Source organism: Epargyreus clarus, unplaced genomic scaffold (genome assembly GCF_041222505.1).
Source record: "Epargyreus clarus isolate Ecla_fem2 unplaced genomic scaffold, WU_Ecla_fem_2.2 ptg000005l, whole genome shotgun sequence".
NCBI classification, from domain to species: Eukaryota; Metazoa; Arthropoda; class Insecta; order Lepidoptera; family Hesperiidae; genus Epargyreus; species Epargyreus clarus.
Window position 1 is genome coordinate 936,975 of NW_027332213.1, and position 26,926 is coordinate 963,900.

Sequence of the window (26,926 nt, forward strand, 5' to 3'; positions counted from 1 at the left end):
CATAGAAATGATTACGATCCCTTTAATGTTCTTAAATACTAAAAAAATCTATAATATAAAATCAAGAAAATAAATACCTTTTCTTAATTTATTTTGAAGTACTGTAGAAGCTTTTTATAAATTATTTTATACAAAAAAGCGTTCCGTTATACGAATGTAAAGCGAGACTGTCCTACAGTCGATGTTGACGTTGACATTTATCAAATTTTCAATCAGGCGAAGTCATAAATTGTCATATGCTGTGCTTACACTGCTTACGATACCTTATAACCTAATTGAAATAAACTTTTACACTTTTAATAATAAAATGGAACTTAACGAGAGGATTTTACACTATTTAGAAGGCTGTGATAATGTAGATACTCTAAAACTGGCAAGTGAATTTAACGAGGATCATCAGAAAATAGTTGGTGCTGTAAAAAGTATAGAGGCTCTTGAGATGGTAGTGTCGGAACCGGTGAAAAGTATCAAGTGGGACCTGAGTGACGAGGGCAAGCTGGTAGCGGAGAAGGGGAGCCACGAGGCTGTCTTGTACAGAAGTATTCCTGATGAAGGAATTTCACAAGCTGAGGTTATGAAGGTAATACTAAATTAAAATACTCTCGAATATCGGATATTAAATTAAGTAATGAAAAACATCTAGTTAATACTATACTATATGATAGATACCACATAAATGAATAAAGATAAAGCAAAGTATGGTTCATACAATATTTTGTAGGTGCCAAAACAGAATCGTTATGTGTACGAATGGTGTGGTCCATTTAAGTGTTAACCAGAAAGTGCCAATAACATACAATTTGAAGATACACAAAAATCTCAGGATCATTAATGAATTTAAGTAAATTCCTCAACTAACTTAACTTTACAATTTACAGACTGTACCCAATGCAAAAGTTGGTTTTAGCAAAGCCATGTCTGCTGGCTGGATAATCATAGACAAATCTGGAGGAGCACCTCTTGTGAAACGCAAAGTAGACTCCATCACCGATACAGTGCAGGATCATTTGAATGAAATAAAGAAAGGCATAGACAACCTTCCAGATAACGTACGGAATGAATATAAGAAACGGAAGCTACTTCAAGAGATTACTGTGAAAAGTTTCTTGATATCCAAGGGTCCACAGTTTGCTACGTCTATCAAGAAGTTGGAAACTGACTTAACTAGTGAAATGCTGCTAACTGGCTCTTGGAAGCAACTGGAATTCAAGCCATACAATTTTGATGCTTTAGGTAAAGGAATAGAACTTCAATTTTGGTATTTTACTGTATTTTATGAAAGTCTGTATTTGAATGTATATGTAAACTTATTCCAATGTTAATTGAGATCTAGAATTGCATTATAGCTTTTGTAAGCTTTTTGCTAGATGCTAGTGAGATGCAAATATTTTGGATTCTAGTTTTTTTTTTTAAATCAAGATGTCTATGATATGAACCTCATTTCCTCAGATTGGGATGCTGAGTATCAATCATTGTTTGTCACTGCTTGTTGCTTTGATCTACATAAATATGTAATATCACTCATTAAAAAATATTATTCTATGTATCAAAAATTACAGGTCAACCACCAGAATGTGGACACCTCCATCCATTACTTAAAGTACGGTCAGAGTTCAGGGAAATCTTCCTCGAGATGGGCTTCAGTGAAATGCCAACAAACCAGTATGTGGAGAGTTCCTTCTGGAATTTTGATGCCCTCTTCCAACCGCAGCAGCACCCAGCAAGGGATGCTCATGATACCTTCTTCATGACCACACCTGCTAACACCACACAGTTCCCTATGGATTACTTGGAGAGGGTTAAAAAGGTTCACAGTGAAGGTGGTTATGGATCACAGGTTAGTTTGTTGTTTTTTATGAGTTTTTAATAGCAAATAAACTCGCAGTTCACATGTTAAGTAATTAGTGCCATCTCTGAACATCTGTAGTCATCTTCTAATATACATATAACTTATTTTTATACTTAGTTTGATATGTGGTTTAACACTGATGCATAGCTACTCCTTCTGAGAGTGAGAAGTCACAGCGCGTTTGTCTTCCGAGTACGCGCGCGAACGTGGATTAGTTGTTTTGTTTCGCGCGATTAAGTAGCCCCTGTGGTTATGTAGTAGCTGTAGGAAGGAAAGATAATGTTGCGTTACCCAAAGGCGCAGCGGTAACAGACAAACATACAGCAGTGGAAATAAATCCTGCCGAAAAAACAGCAACTATAATTTACTTACATTTTCATATATCTACGCACATTGCGGTATTGCGCCCGCATGCGGCAACCCTATATTCCACACAATCATGGTCATAGTCATGTATATTAATATCATATATAATTTTGTTACAAAATGCGTTACACTCAAGTAGATGACCAGGGTTACAGATACGATTGGAAGATTGAGGAAGCACAGAAGAACATCTTGCGCACACACACAACAGCTGTAAGCGCTCGTATGCTGTACAAGGTGGCACAGCAAAAGGAATTCACTCCTCAGAAGTACTTCAGCATCGACAAGGTATGTTATTTCTTTCTTTTAATGAGTTATTCTGTTGTATTATGAACATGCACAAATAAGTACATTAACATAAAAATGCATTCATCATTTACTTATGTGCCTGATTTGGGATCTTTATGTCTCAGAATGGTATGTTGTGTTGTTATCGAGGAAATAAATACCTATAAATGTGCTTATGTTATTTCTGTGGTTAGCTATCAATGATAACAAACGATACATGTGAAGTACTTAATCACATAGCTACTTGAAAAATTTGAAAATTAACGCGAATATTACTTTTATTAACAAGTTAATAGAAGTTTTCTTTAGATTTATAAATACATATGTAAGAAGCTTTAATAAGTAGAATAGAAAGATACTTCACCGCATTGTAATTGGATGAAGCCACAAAGCGCTTCGTCAATTATTTAGCACGGAGACGTGGCAAAACTATATTTACGCAACAATTTCAATTCTCAAAACTTCACTTTCTTGTTAGGATTGATCTATCTATGTATTTTACTCATCTAAGGTAAGAAGTATACTTCACACTTCTTACCTTTAAATTAAAGCAAATTAATAAGATAAGAAATAAAGGAAACAAAAAAGAAATAAAAAGTATGAAGTGTGAAGACACTTCCTACCTTTTATTTCTTATTTCTTTTCTTTATTTCTTATCTTATTTTTTATTGACAAGTTTATTTAATCTCCAGGTGTTCCGTAACGAAACCCTCGACGCTACGCACTTAGCAGAGTTCCACCAGGTAGAGGGTGTGATCGCGGACCTCGGGCTCGGTCTGGCAGATCTGATTAGCGTACTGGACGCTTTCTTCAAGCGCCTGGGCTTCGACCAGCTCCAGTTCAAACCAGCATACAATCCCTATACCGAACCTAGTATGGAGATCTTTGCATATCATACTGGTAAGTATAGTTTTTTTTTTATAATATAGGAATAACAGCCGAGCATGCAGCCCACCTGATGGTAAATGGCTACTGCCGCCCATGGACGGCTTAGTATAGCCTGTTAGTCGGCTTCAGTATTTATAATGGACACAAAGTTACTGAATAGTCTCCAAATATATGTAGGTACATGCTTTACTACGTGGCTTCCTTATCTCAGGCTATCAGTGTGCTGCACATACTTTGACGTCAAATTATAATCTCATAACTCAAATTATAATCATAACTACCATCTTTATATATGATTTGAGGTATGGGCCATATGGGTGCAGTTAAAAGTACTTTTGATTTTGTAACACTACTTGTTTAAATATAAAGAGTTAACTAAAATGACTCATTATTTAAAGTGAAAAATTGTACCTTAATTCGTATTTTAACATTTATTTTGTATTATAGTACATTGTATAACACATTTTGAATTATTTTCAGGACTCGGAAAATGGATTGAAATTGGTAATTCAGGTGTTTTCCGACCGGAGATGTTGTTGCCAATGGGTCTTCCAGAAGATGTGCATGTCATTGCTTGGGGTTTGTCTTTAGAGAGACCCACAATGATAAAGTATGGCCTCAACAACATCAGAGACCTCGTTGGACCAAAAGTCGACTTACAAATGGTGCAATCTAACCCCATCTGTAGGCTAGATAAATGATCACAAAATATAATTTATTATTGTTGTAGATATTGTTTTATTTCATTTTGTCAATATAATTAAAATGATTTATACCTATTATGATTTATTAACTTTTAATCAATACACAAATTCACTACAAAACAATCAAGTTAGCGGCTATGTACGCAGATAGCTTAAGAAAATGACACCTTTAAGACACTGGCAAAATTATCAGTAAAAATTTAAATATATATAGTGAAAAAACAAAATTATAAGTTCATAATATGGTTTATTTCATCTTTAAATAAAAAGCTATATCTTGTAAATAAAAATATAATACAATTTCTATTTTACGTATCTATTTCATTAACAATGAAGTTTCGCTGCTTAAAGTACATGAGTGTATTAAATATATAATATTCTGTACTATATACATAGATTAGTAAAGATTACTCACTCCTAACAAGAAAATGTACCCAGTTTTGAGAATTGAAATAGTTGCGTAAAAAAGTTTTGCCACGTCTCCGTGCTAAAATGTCTCTAAAATATTTGAAATAATTATTTATTTATTACGTAAATTACGCAGTATTAGTTATTTATTCGTAATTTTTCTCTAAAAATGTTTTTATTTGTCAAGAATTCAAAAAAAGAACTTACTAAAATAAGCCGTTTGTGGCTTCATTCAATTTCAAGGCGGCGAAGTATCTTTACTAATCTATGACTACATACATTATTATATTTTAAATCCAACTGGCCGCCATTCTTATGAATTCTTTAACGTAGCGGCTTATAAGTAATACCGATAACTGATTTATAAGTGAAATATAAGTTCTACGTTCTAGCTTGTTCCCTATTCTTTTTAAACCAATCCACTGTATCTTGAATCGCCTTATCGATAGGTGTGAAGCTAAAATCTTTATTCAAAGCCCTAAGTTTCTTGTTTGAAGCGGTCTTCTTATACTGGCCGTCGGCTTTCGTCGTGTCGTACACGATCTGTCCTTGGTAGCCGTGCGCTTTCTTTATAGCCTCCGCTACAGCGCTGATTGTTACTTCGTCTTCTTCGTCCACTGAAAATTGTACTTAGCTATTAAAATATCCTAGTGGAGTTTGTCCATATTAACACTTAACTTACCTTTTTTTAGATAGTTTTACCCTAGTCTATCCAAGTGGTGTATGTCCATATTAAAACTTAACTTTTACACTTAACTTTTTTTTAAATATTGTTTTACCCTAAGTAATCCAGGTTAAAGTAAGTTAAGTTAAAAGTAACTAACTTAACATTAACAATAAGTATAGTGTAAAATGTTTTATTTCTGATTAAAAAGAAAGGAAAATAAACGTCCATCTATGAACGTATAGCAGTCCTATAACTGACTATAAGGTTAATTTAAAAGACTAGTTAGATATATTTTATAAAATTTTAAGAGCTCTGAATGTCCGTACCTGATAAAATGATGGGTTCGACGCTCTCATACTTCCTCAACACCCATATGAATAGTTTTGCCAAGTCTAGAGAGTAGATGAACTGTCTCAATGGCTTGCCACTGCCCAACACGGTGAATGTTTGATCACCTGAAACATTATTTTTTTAGGACAATTTCCAATAGAATATTGCAATTTATGTTTTTTGTGTGTTATCATCTCCGATGTGTTGTGAGTCTTGTGTTGTTGTAACGCTTGTAGCGAACTGCTCCCAGTGGAGTCAACTCTTTTGTTCTTTTCACACACATCATCAAACATATTCTGCCGTTTTTTTAGGCAACATTGTCACTGCAATTACCAGCTGCCCTGCCAGTTAGTTGGGATGCCTCTGAACTACTTGAAAAAGTGTCTACCACCCTTCAAAACCACAGAGTGCAGTGTTACAGTGCTATAGACCAGAAATCGGTCAATCGAGGCGCAAGATTTAAAAAAAAGTATCTTTTGGGATAACAACTATTGTACTTATTAGACCGTCTTCATGCTATTAGTTTATGCTATACAGCTCACGAACTGTCTGAATACAGCTATTATGAAAAGTGCTTAACATACCATTTCGTATAGCGTCATCCATCCGCCTAATCAACGCTGGTACGACATGACTGGAGCTAAGTGAGAAGTTGTCGTGCGGCCCGAACACATTGCACGGCACCACCGATGTGAACAGGCAGCCGTGCTGCTCGTGATAGCCCCTGCACACATTTAAATTTCAAATTCAAATCTCATTTATTCAAAATTGATTCATATAGAATACTTTTTGAAAGTCAACAAACTACCACCGCTTCAGAAGGTGTTTCGCTATGAAGAAGAAGCGGCGCAATTGTATCTTACAACTCCCAAAATAAAGTTGAATAGTTTAGTAACAAGCCAGGAAATCCAATTATATTTTGCAGAAATATTTTAGTTCTGGAGGAACACTGATACTGATATTGGTTGAATCTACAATATACTAGGTCTATGGTGATGTTGAAAATTTGGCACACTTAGTTAAGACATTATAATATTGGCACATATAATGTATAACAAAATCAAACAATATTAAAAATAGTGCTCATATAATGAGACTACTTTTATAAAGCATACCTGTTTAATACATCTATCATCCTCTTTGCATAACTATAACCATAGTTGGACGTGTGAGGAGGTCCATTGTGAACCTGTAACAAACCTCTGATTTTGGGATACTATTTATTACATTGGCGTGATAAGGCAGGGATACCTTTCTGAGGCAGTGGAGCTATGTTATTTGTGGTAGCGCATCTGTGAACTCACGTAGGAATATAATCTTATCTGAAGTTGATTTCAGATGTCTATGGGTGGCAGTAGCCATTTACTATCAGGTGAACTGCATGCGCGGTTCCTATGATATAAAAATAAATTAAAAACAATGTAACTATTACTTTCTAAATTTTTTTTTACTTTATTACTTTAGTATCACATAACATATTAATTTTATTACCAAATTAAGAGTTAATGCGGATTGTTTAATCGTTTAAAAATATATAATTATTTACCATGGTCTCATCTATAGGGTATGTAGTGTTATCTGGGAAGATGCATGTGGACAGACAGGACACCACCTTCTTTACTTTATGTTTATAGCTGGTGTGGAGCACATTATCATTGATTGCCATATTTTCCCTCTGAAATTCAAAAGATAAAAATATAAAAATGCCAGTAGCCAGTAGCAATGTACATTTTTTTTACAAATTATTATTAGAGCTTGCAGTATTTCACAATTAAAAGTCACACTAAGTATGTTGTTATTTTATTAACACCCTCTCAAAGATGTTGACAATATTAAAGAAAATATAAGCAAATCAATTCACATTTATGTTAATGTTATTACAGTTGTGTTTATTTGTAAAGGTAACCAATCTTACACTTATAATTAAGTTAAAGCATTGGTGCTCAAATGGGAGTAATTTAATAAAAAAACTAATCACATTCTAGTATGGAATGCCTTAATATTTTTTAACTTATCTGTTGATCCCCATGTCCCCTGACATCCCTTCAAATAAACTTCTATGGGCTTTTAAACTAGGAAATTTAAAATTAAATATAAGAAATAATGAATCAGTACAGTCAGGAATCCCAACAATATATACAATGAATTATCCATAAATATATTTTGTAATCATGAGTATGCAACTAAGAAAAACCAAATATATAACACAAAAACGCAACATATACAAGGCAATGTAATTAAGCACTCACAAAGAAGTCCAAATTGTGTGCCATATTGTGAAACAAGCCTCCAACCATTGCAGCGAGGTGTATCACGTGAGTAGGCTTGTGTTTATCAAACAGAACCTCTGTTTGGGCTCGATCCCTGGAAAAATAATGTAGGATTAAGTTTAATTTTTAATATTTATTTTCTACATACTGAAAGCAACACAGTAAACCTACCACTTGACGTTAAGTCAGTCCTATCCCTTAATCCTTATAAATTCACCGCTGAACATAAACATCTGTAAAGTATTTTTGTCAGTCACTATATTAAAGTCAATATGGGGTTGTTAAATGTTAACCGTCAGTCACATTAGCATAAGGGTGATCACAGGTATATTGCTATCCTTAAGGCATACTGTACATAATAGAAAGTATAACCAATTACAAGAACGTTTAGCATTAGCAACTATACCCAACCTAAACTTATTTACTTAAAGTATTTACTTATATTTGTCAGTTTCCTACCTTGGTTACTATAATCAAAATTTTATTAGTACTCATTTTATTACTTTTCATTGACAAAAGTACAAACTTGCCTAAGATCACCGTCCTTTGAACCACAGAAAACCCATGTTTCATTTGAGTTTCCCTTCGCCGCCTCCTCTTCTATTACGGTTTTGATGGCTTGTCCGACTAAACCAGAGCCTCCAGTCACCAAAATAACGTTCTTCTCTGAACTCATCTATAATAAAGCAAGTTTAGTACTTTAAAAACGTAAAACTTAAAAGTAAACAATGCTTTTTACTTATAAATGTCTATCGTTTCATATTGTCCACAAAACATTCAATGTAGAAGAACACGAATTACCTTTATAATTTTAAAGACACAGCAGTAAATACAAAAACATACAAATTACAATGAAATACGAACGAAGAAAGTAAATATGTGGCAATTTGATATCACAATTTCTTATCTGCCGCCGGCGACCGAGAATGCAGAATGGAATTTGCTGAAAAATCAAAGTTGGAAAAAATTGAATGAACGGTTGACTTTTTTCATGTCACTTTCTTTTGTTCGTTCTTTTTCATAAACAGTGGTTTTTAACCTGTAATTACTAATTGACATATACATTATACTAAAACATATGTACGTACATACATTATACAGTTACTGTAATAAATAATTGTAACTACGTTTACAAGAAAAGGATCCAATCCACAATAGACTTCATATGGATTGGATATTTTTGGTTTAACTATGTCAAATTATGAGAATGATTAAATTACATAATGAGAATTTATTTTTGTATGCATTAGAGATTAAATGTTTTTTAAATTTTTAGAGATTATTCTGGCAATTTTACTTAAATAAAATGGATTGAAAAAGTATCGTAGCAAAATATATTCTAGTAATACAATAAGAAGTCAATGCAGTTCAAATATAAAGTTCCTGATGGTTTTTAACGATACTTCTAGCTTTATTATTTAAAGATGGCGTTACAAAATTTACTGGTAACATTTTATAACCGTAGGGTATTGGCCTTAGATAGTTGGTGATCTAAGGGTATTGGCATTACATACTCATAGAGTATTATTTTATACATGCATTACTACTGAGTAATAATGACCCAAAACGTTTTCTATATTTTAAGCTAGAATTCGTCTCTATATTATTTATCCATAAATTCCGAAGAGTTTTGAATCCTTAATAATTACTAACCCGTAATAAAGAAACGGATTTTTTTATTTTATTGCATCCATCAGCCTTTTGAGGTCCACTGCTGGACACAGGCCTCCCCTAATTGGCGCCACTCCAATCGTTCCCTAATTTCCTAGTGTCCCGGTATAATTTTATTACAATAACAGTAATACATTCTTTAAAACATTTCAAGTATGTCATATTGATGTAATGTGACATCGATAGTATTTTTCAATATTTTATAATATAGAAATCATAAGCATAACGTCTACCTGATGGTAAGTGAAAAGATTATAGTAACCTATACAGAAAGTAAGTGGCTACTACCACTTGCGGACATCTGTAGTCAACACTAGATAAAATTAGATTCCTACCAGCAATCGGTCACAGAAGCATTGCTATCCAGGAGGACTTAGTTGGAATGCCTCGAATAAAAGTATGTCTCTTTTCAAACAGGAACACATCCAGGCAGAACACTACTATTATTAAGCAGAAGTAGGTGTGGCAGTGGTGTCTCCGAAGTACAATCACAAATGGTTATCTCATCTTTAACTTCTTCAAATGTTCGTTATTATTTCTTTTTCTTTAGCATTTGCATGATACTTTCTGAATAAAATAAATATTTTTTAAATCAGAGTCATTATAGTAAATGGCAACAATTTTCAGGGAATTCCAAAATCAAATAAATCATCCATGATTCACTTTCATTTAAAAACCACAGAGTTTATTTTTTACATTTTATCCATGATTTGTTGCCAGCATTTTTTTAAAAAGAAAGAATTTAGTCTATGAAGGAATTCTCGAAAATGATTGGCTAGTGGTTTTACTTTGAGCGTTCATTCTCGCTCTGAAAACGCCAAATACGCTTTCAAACCAAAATGGAGGATTTGTCGGTCGAGGTGTACGGTGAAAATGGTGCTTATTATAAGGTTTGTAAATCGTGAAGTACGTTCTAATTGTGCATAAAATACGTTATTTTTATTAGTGAGTCACATAGAGAGTTATACCAAGCCATCGTTTCCTAATTTTATCACATACTTACCAAAGTATTTTTCCGGGAAGATCATCGCGGCTGGAATGGACGCCATGTCCGTCTTGACAGGGCGTGAATTTTCCATGTGTTTTATTCGTGCCGCATTTTATATTTTTAGCGACCATTGCGGAACCCGATCGGGGCGGCACGTGCCGAATTTTTGTATTTGCATATTTTCGCATATGCGCCGAAGAAAACTTAGTTCTATTGCCGTACCAAGTTATTGGATCACATGAATGTTCTAAAATTCTTCTATATTTTTAGGCCATTGTCACCGACGTGCTCGACAACGAGGTTCTCGTAACCTTTGAAAATGAGTGAGTTGAAAATTTGCGTAAAACATCAGTTGTTATAACGAGTGGATAATATGGTAATGACGGCTTATGTATTGCTGTTGTAGCTGGCAGCCAGAGTCGAAGTTTCCCTTCTCGCAAGTGTTCCTCCCGCCCAAAGACACCGGCAAACACACAGAGTTCGTCGAGAACCAGGAGGTTGAGGTATTCGCGAGGTCGAACGAGAAGGAAGCATGTGGGTGGTGGACTGCAAATATCAAGGTATTCACGAACTTTTACTAGTTACGTATTGGTGTAGCATAGACTATATAGTAGCCGTCCGATATAGAACTACCCGCCAATTAATGTGTAACTCTTTGTTGATAATGTGTTACCCATCATGTTCATTTGGATCATATGTGGTGGATTACAATGGAAACCAGTATTTGACCCCTCATGCATCATATGGAGCCAGATGTCAATTAGCATAAAGCTGCTTCTAGGGCCCCTAAACTAGTTTGATTTTTCAAATGTACTGTCCTTAAAAAATATTATAATTTCTACTGTAATATAATACAAAGTACATTATTATTTTATACATTTAGGACATAACTACTTATTGCATTGTTTTGTTGTGGTTTATGTTTACATGATTATCTTTTGTTTGTCAATTATTTCTATAGCATATAACAAACTAACAAAGGTAATTTCATTACATACACTTGTAATACATACAGATATAATGTATATTGTCTTGTTCCACTTTAGGTTTATATTTTAACTTGTCTTTGTACATGATGACTTCATCTAATCATGAGATAAAAATTGCATTTACTTCTCATGAATAATAAAGTTATATTTAGAAATTTACACCAAATAGGACAAATTCTTGAGGCAAGCTGAATTGATGCTAAAATATCTACTTTGGACCAACATAATATATCAAACTAGTTGACCAAACTTCAGATTTGAGTATAAATACAAGTTTAATAATAACAATGAGACCTCTGCCTCTCACATACATCTGTAATCAATCTCAGATAGGTTTGAACCTGAAGTCTTTCACATGTGTGTTGCTACGCCTGGAACTAAGTTGTCATAAATAACTTAGTATGATAGAGAAGTAGGTGGGGTGCTGATGCTGGAGTCAAAACCGTAAATTGTTCTACAATATTTGAAAATATTGGAAATAATGATACTAACACTAATAATCCCCATACTCAAACATAAGCTATAATTATTTGTTTACTGTGTAACCCATATTCATGATACTATGGTAAAAATATAATCCTTAATTTTTTACATGTATAGAAAATAGATTGTTAAAACATTTGTAGTATCTATACTAATATTATAAAGAGGAAAACATTGTTTGTTTGTTTGATTGTAATGAATAGGCCCAAAAACTACTGGACTGATTTTAAAAATTCTTTCAACATTCAAAAGCTACATTATCCACGAGTAACATAGGCTATATTTTATATGAAATATATTTAGATAAATAGATTTTGAGGCGGTACAAAGTTTGCCAGGTCAGCTAGTGTATTATATGTATCATATTTAATATTTGTCTATCATACACCCTATACAAGAAATAAATTGACATGAGTGGGTTGGGTTATAGCTAATTTTGCTATCTAAGTATTAACTGAAGATAATATTATATAGATAAACAGAAAACGAACTCAAAAGATTCCTCTAATGAAATAGATTCTCATCTTTATGCATTAGTTCTGAACAAAATCATAGAAGCATTAGTAAAACTATGGCTGCATATTATTGATAATGGCTTTAATGCTTGTGATGCAGTATTGAGTGTGTGAAATCCGTTCAGGTTGTATGCACAATTGTGCACTTGAGTCATCAATAGTACTAGAGCAAACCCTTATTGTGTGCCAATTTAATGTTTGTTAGGCTTCAGACATATTTTTAGTCCGTAGAGCTGAAAGTTCATTGAACTCTGCTATCTTGAATCTAATACAAACAATATTTTTTCCTGAATCTGCTTTGTTGATATCTAAAGTATTTTTATTATATATTTCAATATGTAAAATCCACTACATGGTCAAATATACTCAATGCTATTATGCAAGGTCAGCATTAAAACACGATTTTTTTTATTCTTATCATTTGAACTAATAACTTTGGCTTGCTATTTGTTTTTCATAATGACAATTTATTTTACAAACACAAGGTATTTGGGCAACATTTCGATTCTATGAATGATTTAAGAATGATATAATTTTCTACTAAGAATGTGCATCCTATTTCCAATAAGTTAATTAATACATGAGACACTTATTCATAGCTTACATTATCATGGTGTCATAACTTATCTCTTATCTTGAGATTAATGCAAAATAGGGGCATGTACGAAAGTTGTATCTATTTAGGTTTCATGTCCTTTGCTGACATTTCATCAACTTTCTACTTTTTTGATTATACATATTAAAATGGATATTAGTAGTTATATATGAGATAGTTAACCTTCAACATTATTTGACCTATACTATTAAACTTGGCGTAACTGTTTTTACAAGGGCAAGATTTTTTTTATTTTGATTGCATCCATTTTATTCTAACTGGTCATATTGCGATCATTGATACTCGTAACTGCTAGTCATAAAGTCCACGCGAACGATCTCTGGGAGAAATATGTATATCATTAGTTAAAATTCCGAATACCTGTATGGAAACGAAAAAGGATTTCACTTTGGTCTTCTGGATAATAAATTGCCGGTAATCGATTCCGTTGCAACATAATTCCATGGACTAAAATGTGAGCCGGGTGGGTTGGCTGTGGCCCAAGAAGCCTGTTTTTTAGACTCCAGCATTTCGATCGTCATAATGTCAAATTATACGCAATGTTCTTCCCTTGCAATAGAGCTCAAAGTTCTTGTATTAAGTTTTCTCAATCGTGATCTCTACATCCTAGTGCAATGTTCTGTTCAATTAGCTATCGGTACCAAAATGTCTACTGTCCTTGGGGAAATAAAATTGTTTACGAAGTTGACCCCATTGGGGCTAAATCTTGATGTTTGCATTTATTTGAGGTCAATTTTACCGCAGTTGAACTTTCGAGGGTTATTATGAGACGTAATAAAAATAACTCATACTTAATAGGCGATTATTACCTTTGAGAACGTCTAAAAATAGTCTTAAGAAAATTTAATTTAATGTAGGTAATTTGTACCATAGTTTCTCTATGCTTTTAGATTCTAAAATTTAGAAAATATCTATTGCTAGAAATAGACCATTTTCTAAATAAATTCAAGTGAACAAGATTCGTTCAGCTCGTTATCGTAATACTTCGGGGTCTGAGGCTCGCTTTCATTAACCGCGATTGTTTTAGTGTAATTGAAAAACCGAATTTCCACTCCGAAAATTTCCTAGTAATGACAAAAACGTGATTTTCCGGTCTCGTTATAAAAAATAAAACCATCATGCCTACCGTAATTTATTCGCTAAAAGTCATTGACCGGGCGTCTAGGCCGACGACTTGATCCTCCACAATTTTCATCTGAATCATCCGAGACGTGTGTTTTCGTCGTCGTCGCCCGGCGTCGTCCCTTCAAATGCATACGAGTGCGTTTTTATGTATTAAATTCGACAGTTGTCGTGTGGGCTTTGGTTAACGTCGGGGTATTGTCTCGAGTTTTCGCCGAAATTCATGTGTAACTCTTCCTTTTGTATGCGGCGTTGTCTGTAATATTTTTCCCATTTGTCATAAGTACTTACGTTAATTTTGAGATTATAATTACGTACTTCATTTAATCGTTATCGTCATTATGACTTCATAGTTTAACAGGCTACCCAAGGAGGCGCGGTGCTTTGTTACCTCTCTTGAATGGTTTAGTATAGCAATAACAATAGCCTTTTAACTTTCTTATTAAATTAATTATCCATAGAAAGTGTCGCAAGCAGTACCGCATCTGTGGTCAAACTCAAATAGCTAAACTACAATCCTGTTTAGAGATGTTTCCAGACGTCTATGAATAGTAGTGAACACTTATCATCAGGTCTCCTTACCCTTTTGCTGCTTCCGCAATAAATTAAACGGTATGTGCCTACTAATTGTAAACATAATTATGTAAAATTCGTGTAAAGGACGCTATTATCAGCGGAACAATAGACTTGTCTTATCTCCGCCGGTATCTGCTATGTACATATTATATGTGAGATTTGATTCAAGTATGCATTAAATCTGACGTGATCTGTATTGATGACGTTTTTTTTTTCAATATTTTCTAGATTGTTATTGGTCTTTGTTTTTAAATGGATTAAACTTTTTATAAACGGTTTCTAAATTGATATGCATTATGCAATGATGCACGTTCTCATTGTGGATTTGGGAATACTGAAAGGTGGTAGAACAAGTATGGCTCGACCGGTGAGGTACCACCAGCCTATTTCTAATGAAGCAGTTCTTTCCTTTCGGTGGAAGGCGTCTGACCATTGTATGAGGCGATTATTAATGTTTCTTTTTTATCGTGTATCGTAGTCAAAGATTGTTCTTTGATGCCCTGAATAGAGCTTACAATGAGAAATAATAGCTCTAAAGTTTTGGCTAAAATAGAATCACTTATGGGGATTTTAATACTTGGCACATTCGATAAAAACTTTAGCCTCTTCATTTGATTTATTTGGGAACTTAACACAGATATTATGATAATTGATTTTTGTGCCAAAATTTTATATTTTTAACGTCGGGACCATGATTACATTTAATAAAATATGAGACTTTTTAAGTCTTATGTCGGATGTGCCTTTGATTTCCTTTTTTTATGCAATGTTGCATATCTATATGGTGTTTGTATATACTTTTTATCCTGAAACTCCCAGGGGAACATCAAACGTAACCGAGTGAAGCATGACCGAGTTTAGCTAGTAGATTAAAATGTAAGAATCATAAAGTACTTAGTGGTATACCTTGACAGCGAAAGCGGAACATGCCGCATGCGTGCGCGCACTACTTGTGCCCCGTATTGGGTACGAATGTTCGATCATGTTATTGCATAATAACGTAATTCGCATCTTTGTTTTATGAACCGGCGAGGTTAGTTTTTAAAGGTTGTAGAAAGTTCTATACGTAGCGTTCGCGGAGTTTTATCGCCTCCACTGCTTTGCCGATTTATTTTTGTGGTGTGGTAGTCATCTTCTGGAATGAGAGGAATTCTGTCTCGTTTTAAGGGTAATAGAAAAAGGCTTTTCGATCCCTTAAATTTGTCTAGTTTTCATTAGTCCCCAGTAATAAACAAATACACAGTTTTAATGACCATTTCTTTATTATTATGTCAACGGAGCGCTCGGTGTTTTCATGGGTGACTGTTCCTCGTTGGCCAAACTAGACCTGATATTACCAATAGGTGTAAATTGGGCGATTTAAAAGTATCACCTTGTCTACGAATCAGCCCTCGGACCTGATTTATGGGAGAACTTATTTCAAAATTACCCTTTCATTACTTTATAATTGACTGAAATCATAGTTATTGGACCACCCAAGTAGAGATTGATTCACCACATGATCTAAACAGGTGAGAATGATATGCTAGGAATGTACATAAAAATAAATATAAATAATTTATACTCAGCCATAATCGTAACTCTTGAGCTAATGTTATTGTGTTATCCATCATTGCCTATCACTATTTAAAGTGTATCACGAGTCACGAGGAATCCATTATGTTACACCGTTATTTTTGTGTATAATATGAATTGCAAATATTTTTTTTTTTTTTTTGTAAATTGCCTTCTTACTTTAATAGAATTCCTGGAGCAGGGTGGGTCTATTTTGGTCTACAAACAAACAGATTGATAACTCTTGGAAAAATTGGAAGCACGGATGTCTAGCATCAGTTGGCAGATTTTCGTTCCTGTGATTTATTAATCTACTGCCGCAACACATAAAATTGAGAACCGATGCGCCGCTACACGTCCACAAATAATTCATAGGTTATCTTAAGAAGTTGGAAGCTTGAAAGATTAAATAGTTTTCGAAACATCGTCTAGAAATAGACCAAAATGGAATAAATAACACTTCTCCATTTTATTTTATTTTTCCTAGGCATTCCCAGGACTAACATTAGACTAGGTAAAGACGCAATAAGAGCTTCCGTCTTAGTTTTAAAGCTAACTAAACGACCGAGTACTCTGGGGTACACGGACACTGGGGAATCTTAACCCGGATCTATGCGTAACTTGAAAAGGCTAAAACATCACATGGCTATATTATAAATTGCATTGTACAGAACTATAACAATGTCCAGATATTTTAGAATGAATCCATTTAAAAGTATGACCTAACCTTATCTACATATTTGCATAACTCGTTAACAAGTGATGTTTTATGTGGGTTCAAGAATAAGCTGCTAGATTTATTTTACCCTATATACATATTACATAAGCGTACAATGTAAATGGAGAAAGATGAATTCTTTTCAAAAGGTCAAAATTCTAACTTCCACAAAGTTTGTAGGGCAAGTAAATTGAATTTATTCCATTCAGTTTTCTTACGTTGTAAACTTAACACAGGAAGTATGAATGGGAAATAAGTTTGAAATATATTTTGTTCAATATCTTTAACATTTATTAAAGTGTCCGGTGTCATTACATTTATTTAAATAAGTAGCAAGAGGCCATATCAGCATTGAAAGCCCTGTAGCATATGGACATCTAAGTCTAAATAGAACAGAAGCCTTGAAGTCGTTCACAGATAGCGTTGCCACCTCTGGACTATTTACTGAAACTAATGGTAACTGACCATTGTCGCAAACACATCAGAAGCAACAAAAGTGTGGGTGAATTTTATGAGATTTGCCAAAGATAAGTTTTACCTCTTAAGGACCAAGTTGGTAGTTATCCTGTATCTTACCACGGGTTTCAAACCAGAACAAGCAGCAATTTAATAGGCTTGTATCCATGTTACCAGTTTCTTTACTTTTGTTATTTCTATTACATTAGAAGAAATGTACATTGAGTGTGTTGAGCCAGATTGAGCTGAATTAGTAAGTTTTCACAATATCGATGTGCGGACGTTCTTATGTCGGTATGCGGCATTGACTAGAATCTGGGGCGCGACTCGCTGAATACTTGCGTTTCTTCTAAATCCGAAAATGACTGTTGTTGTAAGCAATGCCTACTACAATAGCTAAAATGCGTAAGAAATCAGTGAAAAGCATGATTTCAAACTTTTTTTTGAAGAAAAATTGTTTAGCCCATTTTAATTATTTTAACAGTATGATAATTGATAACTATTAAATATCACAGTTGGTTGGTATAATATATTTACTTCTACTTATAAACATAATTTCATTTTCCAAAGATTATATTTAAAAAAATAATGTACAATTACAGGAAATAAAAATATACTAAAAATTTGCTAATAAATATACCTACCATGTCCCATGTTTATATACTATTATAATTAACTTCAAACTGCGATGTTAAATGATGATTAATGCTTTGAGTTTAATTAGAAAACAATCTCCAAATATTAAAAAATAAATACACAAATCATTTTTTAAATATATTTTTTACATTTAATTTTTATATTGCCTTAAGTTCTTTTTTTTACCCGACTGCCAAGGAAGGGTTATGTTTTTCGCGCGTATCTTGTATGTTTGTCTTTCTTTATTTGATTCGATCTAACTAACGGCTGGATGAATTTCAATAGTTAAGGTGTCATTATATTTGTCTCAATGACCCGAGTGTCCTTAGATAGGTGTTAGTAAAAAAAAATCAAAATGGCGGATTTTTGGCGCGAAATAGTAACACATTTAAAAAAAAAAGTTAACCGAACCTATCGAGTAGGGTATCAAATGAAAGGAAATTAAACGGAGATTATAAAAACATATATGTATATATATAAAACAGTAAGGTGGCTGACTGACTGACCAACTAAATGACTTTTTCATTTTTCAGAAATCAACGTACAGCCTAAACCAAGAACTTTACAGTTCTGAAATTTTGCACATAGGTTCTCTATATATCGTGAATAAGTACTAAAAAAGGCCTTTTGGAAATTCTACCCTTAAGAGGGTAAAATAGGGGAAAACAGTTTTTTTGAAATCCTTTAATTTTGAAGCAACTACTATAAAATTTTGTATTTGGCTTTCTGGATAGGAACAAGGCGCACTTATTTATTCCTCTCCGAAAAATCAACCCCGTAGAGGGTAAAATAAGAGTTAAAAGTTCATTTGAACAATCGTCAATTTTGAAGCAAACACTATGAAATTTTGTATCAGGCTTGTTGGATAAAAATAATGAAATTCTACCTCTAACGAGGTAAAATAATGACCGGAACTTTGATTTACTGAAGTTATATATTTCATAGACCGTAAATGGTAAATTTTTTCGCGTAATAGTTACACGTTTTAAAAAAAGTTAACCAAACCTATCGAGTAGGGTGTCAAAATAAAGGAAATTAAGAGGAGATTACACATACATTATATAATATATCTTATATATAAAATTCTCGTGTTAGTTACCGTACTTCTCCGAAACGGCTTCACCGATTTTCACCAAATTTTATATACATATTCAGTATGTCTGAGAGTCGGCCACTATCTATTTTTTTACCCCTAAGTGATAAGGGTTGTTCACCCTTAACATTTTTTTTATTTATATGGCAACAAAAAGTTTGCCGGGTCAGCTAGTACATATATACTCGTATATACACATCGAGATGACTGTCTGACTAAATGAGTGAGTTGCTGTGCTGTGTGAGTGAGATCAACACAAAGGGAAACCGCTGAACTTAAGCGTGCTAGAATTTTACACATAGGTTCTTTATATAGCGTAAATGAGCACTACGAGGATAAAATAGGATAATATTGTTTGTTGAATATCTTTTGGTTTTGAAGCAGACACCTACTATGAAACTTTGTATTTGGCTTTCTGGATAAAAATAATGAAATGCCTATTTCACTGCTTTTGGAAATTCTACTTCAGCCTCTTTGGTGCAGTCGGGTTTTTGATTTTTTTAATTAATTATTGTTTAAATTAAAATATTGAATTTATATTTAGAATTTGTAAATATACTTAATATGCATATTTAAGGTCTTGTTAAAAATAATAATTTTTAAAAGTAAATAAAACTTTAGCATAGTTTATTAGTGTCAATGTTTATTCGTTGCCGAAGTATTACTAAAAGTCTTAACATCGGGGCGGTAACCTTGATTCGTAACTGGGGCGCACGCCGCTAAATAGCTCTTGATATGTTTTTCTAAATCTGAAAACAGACCGTTAACTGTGAGATGTTTTAGTCAAACACGTCGATGGTTGTGTGTCAATATTTTTTCTGTCATTAGTTCACCGACGGAGCTAGGATTTTAGTTTGGTGATCTTGACCCAGCAGTGCTAGATTTTGTTGGCATTTTTGCTCTACTTGGAGGAATATAAGTTTACTTCTTAGTCCTAAGACTGCATAAAAAAGGTTCTCCCATTCCTAATCGTATGAAGGGTCAAATATATTTTTCCACATCTTGTCATATACATTAAAATTTTACAAGACGTAGATCTCTTTATTATATACTGCATTCTGAATAACACCATATCTTCCTTCCATGTAGGTCATAGAACTCGAATAAGGGATAAAATTTACTTATTAATTTATTATTGAATGATGTAAAAAATATCTTAGCCTATAAAAACCGGTTCTTTTATAGTTTAGTTATTCTTGATATATTTTTATTTTCATACACACTTTTTAAGCATTGTTAAAACATATAAGTAAGATAATAACCTGATGATTCTTGTTTTCAGATGATGAGGGGCGATTTTTTGGTGATAGAGTATTTGGAATGGGACAACTGCTACACAGAGATAGTGCCAAAGGACCGTCTGAGGGTAAAGACGCCCAAAACGCCCATCGACAAGAACACCTTTCACAAATTCGAAATTTCCGTACCTGATGATCTCAAGGACTAGTAAGTTTATATTTCTGAAGTTTTGGACAACAGTATTTATCACCTTAGTTTTTTTTCAATTAATATACACATGTAGATATGATGCTACTGGAATTTTAAAACAATCGACTGTTAATTTCCAACACTCGTACGTTGTTATACGCAATAAAAAGTCAAATACAATTGGTAAAATTGTAATCTTTTACTGGCTATTTTTGTAAAACAGTAAACAGACAGACGGAAATGTCTAGCGAATATTTAGCATTGCTAAAAATTGAAAAACTGCTCGTGATGCTCGAAAAGTAATATTTTGGAAGTTTGGAACTTTCATATGGTTCAGAATACACGAAGACGCTTTTGCGTCTCTTAAATATCCGCCGTACACCTTAATATTTGCCATGAAAAAAACCTTTGTCTTCATCGATAGATAAAATAATTCTGTATTTCTTTATTAAAAGTGAACGTGTAATTTGAAGAGATTGAGCTTAATTTCAAGATTATTCTGTACTCAGTACTAACAGATTGAACGAATACTAAAAAGTAATTATATTTTTATAATTTTGTGTTGAGCAAAAAAGTTATAAAAGCGTGGATATTTTCAAATTCCAGATAGATGTATAATTTCATTTATTAATTTATATGAAGTAACATTGAAACATTATCATTAAATTGTATAGATTAATTGATAAGAAGCATACAGTCAAAATATTTGTTTTGCATACACAATAACATAATTTTTGCTACATCGTAGGTCACGTAATAACCTTGATTGAAATTGCTTACTCAAGTGACAAATATGTGCGATATCCAAAATGAAATTATGTACTGCTTTTATGTATTTCATGGCTGTTATTTTTGCATTTTAAACAAAATCATTATCGTGTTTTAATTTTTTCGGACGGGTTGGAAAATGTTTTTAGATCTGTCGTATACAAATTTGGACTCACTGCTCAGTGTCCTCCTAAGTACTTAAATTGTCATAAAAATTGCCACAAACTTACATGACACATATTTATATAAAAAAAATTGGGTGCATTGTATATTAACTTAATTTGTTTGTAGGGGTTTAAACTTTAAAATCAACATTCCTTCTTGTAAACATTAATAAATAGCGCCCGGTCTAGACTTTCTTCCGCAAAAAAACCTTTATCTAGTATCAGATCTGATGCATTTTAATTTCTCATACGCACAATGGCGTCTCATTATTGCGATATGCATAATTGTTGTATAACAATGAGTGTGTGCCGTTACGCGCGTCTGTCCGAATGAATAAATCTTTGTAAAATCAATTATTATGTGAGGCACTGAGCCGCGCCACTCCGACACACGTTACACCTGTTTAAAGATGTATAAGTTTGTCAAAGAAATTGACAAGTTGGTGAATAAGTCATGATAGCATAATTTAAATAGAAAACTGAAATATTCGAATTTTAATCGTATAGGCACAATCGGTAAATAAAAGTCGTTTCTGAAAGATGCAACTTCTAATTGTCACATCGCACTATAGCAATCAAATGTTGATATTAATAACTTTGCTTGTATTTAAAATTGCACCAAGTAGCTCTTTTTTTATACTCACACACTGCACTAGACAAAACTTCTAAAACAAGGAATATTTGCGGATTTTTTTGTGCCTGAGCATGTTTGTGCACCATGTTTAGTGTCCGAATATCAGAAGTGTTTTATTCATTTCAATTCAGGATGAACAGGGAAGTCCAAATCCCGAACAGATGGCAGCCCTAAGTCTACCCAACGCTGTAACCTATGTGTTATGAAAGCAATTAATAATTTCTCATACAACGGACGCACCCTAACACGTTTGCTCAGTACACGTAACAGTCACCCTATCAATCATTCGGTATCGCGTCTTCGCCGTTACCGCTTGGAATGGTGGCAAGATAGAAACATTTGCACATGGTCGACTGCACTTAATTATGCTACCTTGTGGTTATAATGGAGTGTGCGTTAAGTACTATGATATTTATTATAGTAATTATAAGTAAAAAGTTTTTTAAAACACTTAGTGAATCCACCTCTGCTGTGGGTCAATCTAATAAAATAGATTAGGATTAATATCAGCTATGATTTCTATAAAATGTTAGGAAAAAATACTATTTACAAATACATTACTGTAAGATTCTTAAGAAATCCAAGTAAATCTACGTAAGTAAGTAGACTATTTATCAATTAGTTTAACGGATATAAATATAGAAAAACTGAATTTTTGTATATCTTGATTTCGTTCAACGCCGTTTACTATCAAAATAAATAAAAAAAAATTACTACTTTGACAAAAAGTGGAGTTGGCTGATTTGCAAATTAAGGTATCAATATGTTTTTTTAAAGTATAACAGTAACACTACTTCCGTCCCACTGCTTAACATGGGTCTCCATACGATTAGCAAAGGCCTGATTTATATTCTTGCACGCTGCTTCATTGCGCTTTAGAGTCACACATCGACAGTAACAGTAGATACATTAGGGTGGGTACACGGTGACCGCAACAATACAATATAATGTTACGCAACTGATTGCAGTCTTCACGACATACACAGCGCGAAGGTGGAGAACGCGCACAAGGAGTTCCAGAAGGCGATCGGCGCGGCGCTCGTGTGGTACGTGCCGGAGCGGGGCGTGCTGGCGGCGGTGTCGCGCTGCGAGACGTCGCAGAAGCGGGCGCAGATGCTGCAGGAGATGCACTTTAGGTGAGGCGACCATAGATAAGTATATATATCTCACCGCCTTGTAATTGAAGGAAGCCACTAAATGGCTTAATTTACGCGGAACAATGCTAACATGCGCAGTTAAGTGGTGCAAAACCACGAATTCGAAGAAAAAGTGAGGAAAAATTTCGTTTCATTCGTAAATGATCTAAAAATTACATTTTTTGTAATATTTTTGACAGTGACAATTTCAATTGTCAAAACTGGTTACATTTTCTTGTGAGGAGGGAGTAATCTTTACTAATCTATGGAGGAGACTGAGGAGGCTAATGTTTTTCGAGTGTTATTTATGTATGTCTCATTCTCTGGCAAGCCGTACATCGCAAACTACTTGATGGATTTTAACATAATGAGATGTCGTTGGATTCGTCTAAATTGTGGTAGTTACATAGGAGGGTACATTGCTTCACTTTTCCAATAATTACTTTTTAAGTAGTCGAGTTGTTTTTTGTTTTAAAAATAATTACCTACTGATTCCTAATATAGAAGTAGCAAACGAGGATGCCCGCATTCTGATAGGAAGTGGCCAGTGTCGCCCATGGTTATTAATTAACCGCAGATAATGTTAGTACCATGTGAAGTCGCCAGAGTTGTTGCTTTCCTTGAGGGCTAAGTTGAAATGCTTATGGCAAGTGTGTCTTCCTTACCACATCACCACCACCGCCACCACCACAGACAAACCAGAACAGCGCTTAACACTCATGTTATTTGGAAGAAATACCAGAACTACCACTACCTTTACCTTTTTATAGTAGCTTACGACCATACAGTCTGTCTAATAATGAGTTGTCACAACCCCTATGGGAATCTGTAACCAGCTCTATAATATAGATCTGAAGTTAATCATAGATGAATTGCCATTTCTGAGGACAAAGATGTTGGCCTCATATGTAAATCCACTGGCATCTACACCCTTCCAGCCAAAAGCAAGAACTGCTTCACGCTAGAAATAGGTAAGGTGGTGGTTCCCATCCTGTTGCACCTTACTGTTGTATTGATGTTATTCCAACCTTATATGTAACAAAATCCCACCTACAGCACAAGCAAACAGATAGCAAATGAATTTGACATTTAGTGTCTGTTTGTATAGGGTTTGTGCAGTCAGTGTGCAAGGAGACCTCATTGAATGTGCAAGCTTTGTGCTTATATTAAAGACAGCTGAAGGGTCAGGGTCCCCGACTTCAAGCTTTGTCGAGATGGATTGTATAGACTTCATACATATATTTTTTGATAAAATATTTAACATAATTATATATTTTAATAAAATATGTTATGATTTAGTCTGGAACTCCACAATATTTAATGTGTGTTACGTTCATGATCCAACTGTTTTGCGTCTCCCATACATCATATAGTAAGGTAATCTTATCTTAAATGATCTTAAAAGATAGGTGTATTAAAATACTCTTCTAAATGTTTTGACAAATCTCACACATATGTCCCTAAAATTGTAGATTCCTGCAAGAAAATAAACTTGTATTAAAAGTTTCTGTTGACTTGTAAGTGTTTATAAATGTTTTTTACATTTTCAGGAATCTAGCTCAGAAGCTGTTATTGTTGAAAAAGACTGAAGAGGCAGCAAGACAATTAGAGTCAACAAAAATTCACAATCAAGGAGGGTAAGTTTCTATAATTTTTTTATCTTATATATAAAATTATCATGTCACAATGTTAGTTACCGTACTCGTCCGAAACGGCTTTACCGATTTTCACAAAATTTTATATGCATATTCAGTAGGTCTGAGAATCAGCTACAACTACTACTAAGTGATAAGGGTTATTCACTCTTAAATTTCTTTCATTTATTATTTTATTTATAAGGCAACACAACGTTTGCCGGGTCAGCTAGTTTACATACATTTTAATTACCTTTGGCTTCACTCGTACTATGCTATGTGTGGACTATGTATTAAATCCTTATTTCAATGCCCGTTCTTGCTTGTCTAGCATCCCAAATGCCATCGTGCATTGTCGTCATTGCTTAGCACAACGCGCTGCGGTCTATTCTCCCACCTGACTTTAACTAAAACCTATTTTTATATTTATTTTAAATACAATAGCAAAATATATAACTTATAAATCCAAAAACAAAGTATCTTTTCTTGTAGCTCCATCCGAATATATTTAGTAGTGTGTCTAGATAAATCATATTTGCAGGGATACTACTACAAAAGGACACTCGTAAATTGCGCATTAGGACTCTTATTTATATAGTAACTGGGTGACCGAGCTTTGCTCTGTGTTTTTTAACTTACTTCAAAAAAGGAGGTTTCTCAATTGGACCGTATAATTATGTTTTTTTTAAACGACATTTTCTCAAAATAAAACCTAGCTAGATCGATTTATCGCCCCAGAAACCCTCTAAATACAAAATTTCAAGAAAATCCTTCGAGCCGTTTCCGAGATCGTCGATATAAATATATATACAAGTATTGCTCGTTTAAAGGTATTACATACAAATATCCATAACGAACCTAAGTAACAACACAACTAATAATATATTTCAAATGTGATTATATCCAGGTATTCAGACGAGTTCAGTGTCCGCGAGGACCTAATGGGTTTGGCGATCGGCACGCACGGGGCCAACATCCAGCAGGCGCGCAAGGTGGCCGGCATCACCAACATCGAGCTGGAGGAGGTCTCGTGCACGTTCAAAATTTGCGGAGAGGTACTGATAACTACGCACAAAACCAATACGAACGTACATTTGCTCCGAATTAGCTACATAAGTAATATTTAAAAAATGTATATGTTGAGTATTACAGTGCATAAACGTATTCTGTGTATGTTTAAAAGTTTTAATTATTATATTTTACAAATCTGCTTAGGTTTGCGCGAAAGTATTGTAAAGATCTGTTAATTCTTTGGATTTGCCATACAGATAGGTTTACTTACAAAATGTTACTTTCAAATCACAAGTGGACACTTATTTTTCATTTAGCTGTGCAGGTATTTGTTTGTCTTTACGTTTGCTCAAACATTACCGGTTTTGAGATAATGTTTGGATTTGGATATGCACTCAGGTATATCAATAGTATACATTAAAAGTATTGTGCGCATAAATACCATATTAAACTGATTCGTATTACACTTCGCCTAATAGCGATCATTCATACAAGTACAAAACTGAACGAAATGCAATGGTGTATGTCGTGCAGACTGTATACATGTACATATCTGTTTGTCGGCGTGTGTGTCGTTGGGACGACGTGACATGGTGATGTGTAAGTGTGCGTCAGTCGACAGAGGCGGTGCGCACGGCGCGCTCGCTGCTGGAGTACGCGGAGGAGTCCATCAAGGTGCCGCGCGCGCTCGTCGGCAAGGTCATCGGCAAGAACGGCAAGGTCATCCAGGAGATCGTCGACAAGAGCGGCGTCGTGCGCGTGAGTACACGCACAGTTAAGATATGCTCATTTACACACACCTATACTTTGAATATACATTTACCTGTTCTTTACCTGTGTATACTCAATAACCATTTTTTCGTAATGAAAGTGGTTGACGAGCATTTTTTCGTGTGATTATAGTTTAATTTTTTCAATGTTAATTTAAATAATCAGGAGTATTTTAAAATAAAGATCTCTTTAA

General features: G+C 34.0%; 3 protein-coding genes across 7 annotated transcripts in view; 2 read left to right on the plus strand and 1 right to left on the minus strand.

Moving 5' to 3' along the window:
* Positions 1-210: 210 nt before the first annotated feature.
* Positions 211-4,120, plus strand: alpha-PheRS (phenylalanine--tRNA ligase alpha subunit). The gene is made up of 6 exons (XM_073093748.1): positions 211-580; positions 879-1,233; positions 1,560-1,837; positions 2,363-2,503; positions 3,196-3,403; positions 3,872-4,120. Exons 1-6 carry the CDS (start codon positions 308-310, stop codon positions 4,090-4,092), a joined length of 1,476 nt encoding a protein of 491 aa, XP_072949849.1. The 5' UTR covers positions 211-307; the 3' UTR covers positions 4,093-4,120.
* A 510-nt stretch (positions 4,121-4,630) lies between these two features.
* On the minus strand, positions 4,631-8,789 carry Gmer (GDP-L-fucose synthase-like protein). Its single transcript, XM_073093749.1, has 8 exons — positions 8,572-8,789; positions 8,301-8,446; positions 7,750-7,864; positions 7,047-7,175; positions 6,616-6,689; positions 6,085-6,224; positions 5,497-5,625; positions 4,631-5,120 (listed from the first exon to the last, which is right to left on the minus strand). Exons 2-8 carry the CDS (start codon positions 8,444-8,446, stop codon positions 4,885-4,887), a joined length of 969 nt encoding a protein of 322 aa, XP_072949850.1. The 5' UTR covers positions 8,572-8,789; the 3' UTR covers positions 4,631-4,884.
* A 1,389-nt stretch (positions 8,790-10,178) lies between these two features.
* Fmr1 (synaptic functional regulator FMR1) overlaps positions 10,179-26,926 on the plus strand; it is a 29,325-nt gene continuing 12,577 nt past the window's right edge. For 2 of the 5 annotated variants that reach the window (XM_073093750.1, XM_073093754.1), the window contains exons 1-8: positions 10,180-10,331; positions 10,700-10,752; positions 10,836-10,989; positions 20,470-20,633; positions 23,150-23,317; positions 24,868-24,954; positions 25,859-26,006; positions 26,578-26,736. In XM_073093750.1, coding sequence (XP_072949851.1) covers positions 10,281-10,331; positions 10,700-10,752; positions 10,836-10,989; positions 20,470-20,633; positions 23,150-23,317; positions 24,868-24,954; positions 25,859-26,006; positions 26,578-26,736 — 984 coding nt within the window. In that variant the 5' untranslated portion in view covers positions 10,180-10,280. Of the gene's footprint in view, positions 10,332-10,699; positions 10,753-10,835; positions 10,990-20,469; positions 20,634-23,149; positions 23,318-24,867; positions 24,955-25,858; positions 26,007-26,577; positions 26,737-26,926 lie in introns of all 5 variants that reach the window. The other 3 variants (XM_073093752.1, XM_073093753.1, XM_073093751.1) reach the window with 3 other exon arrangements.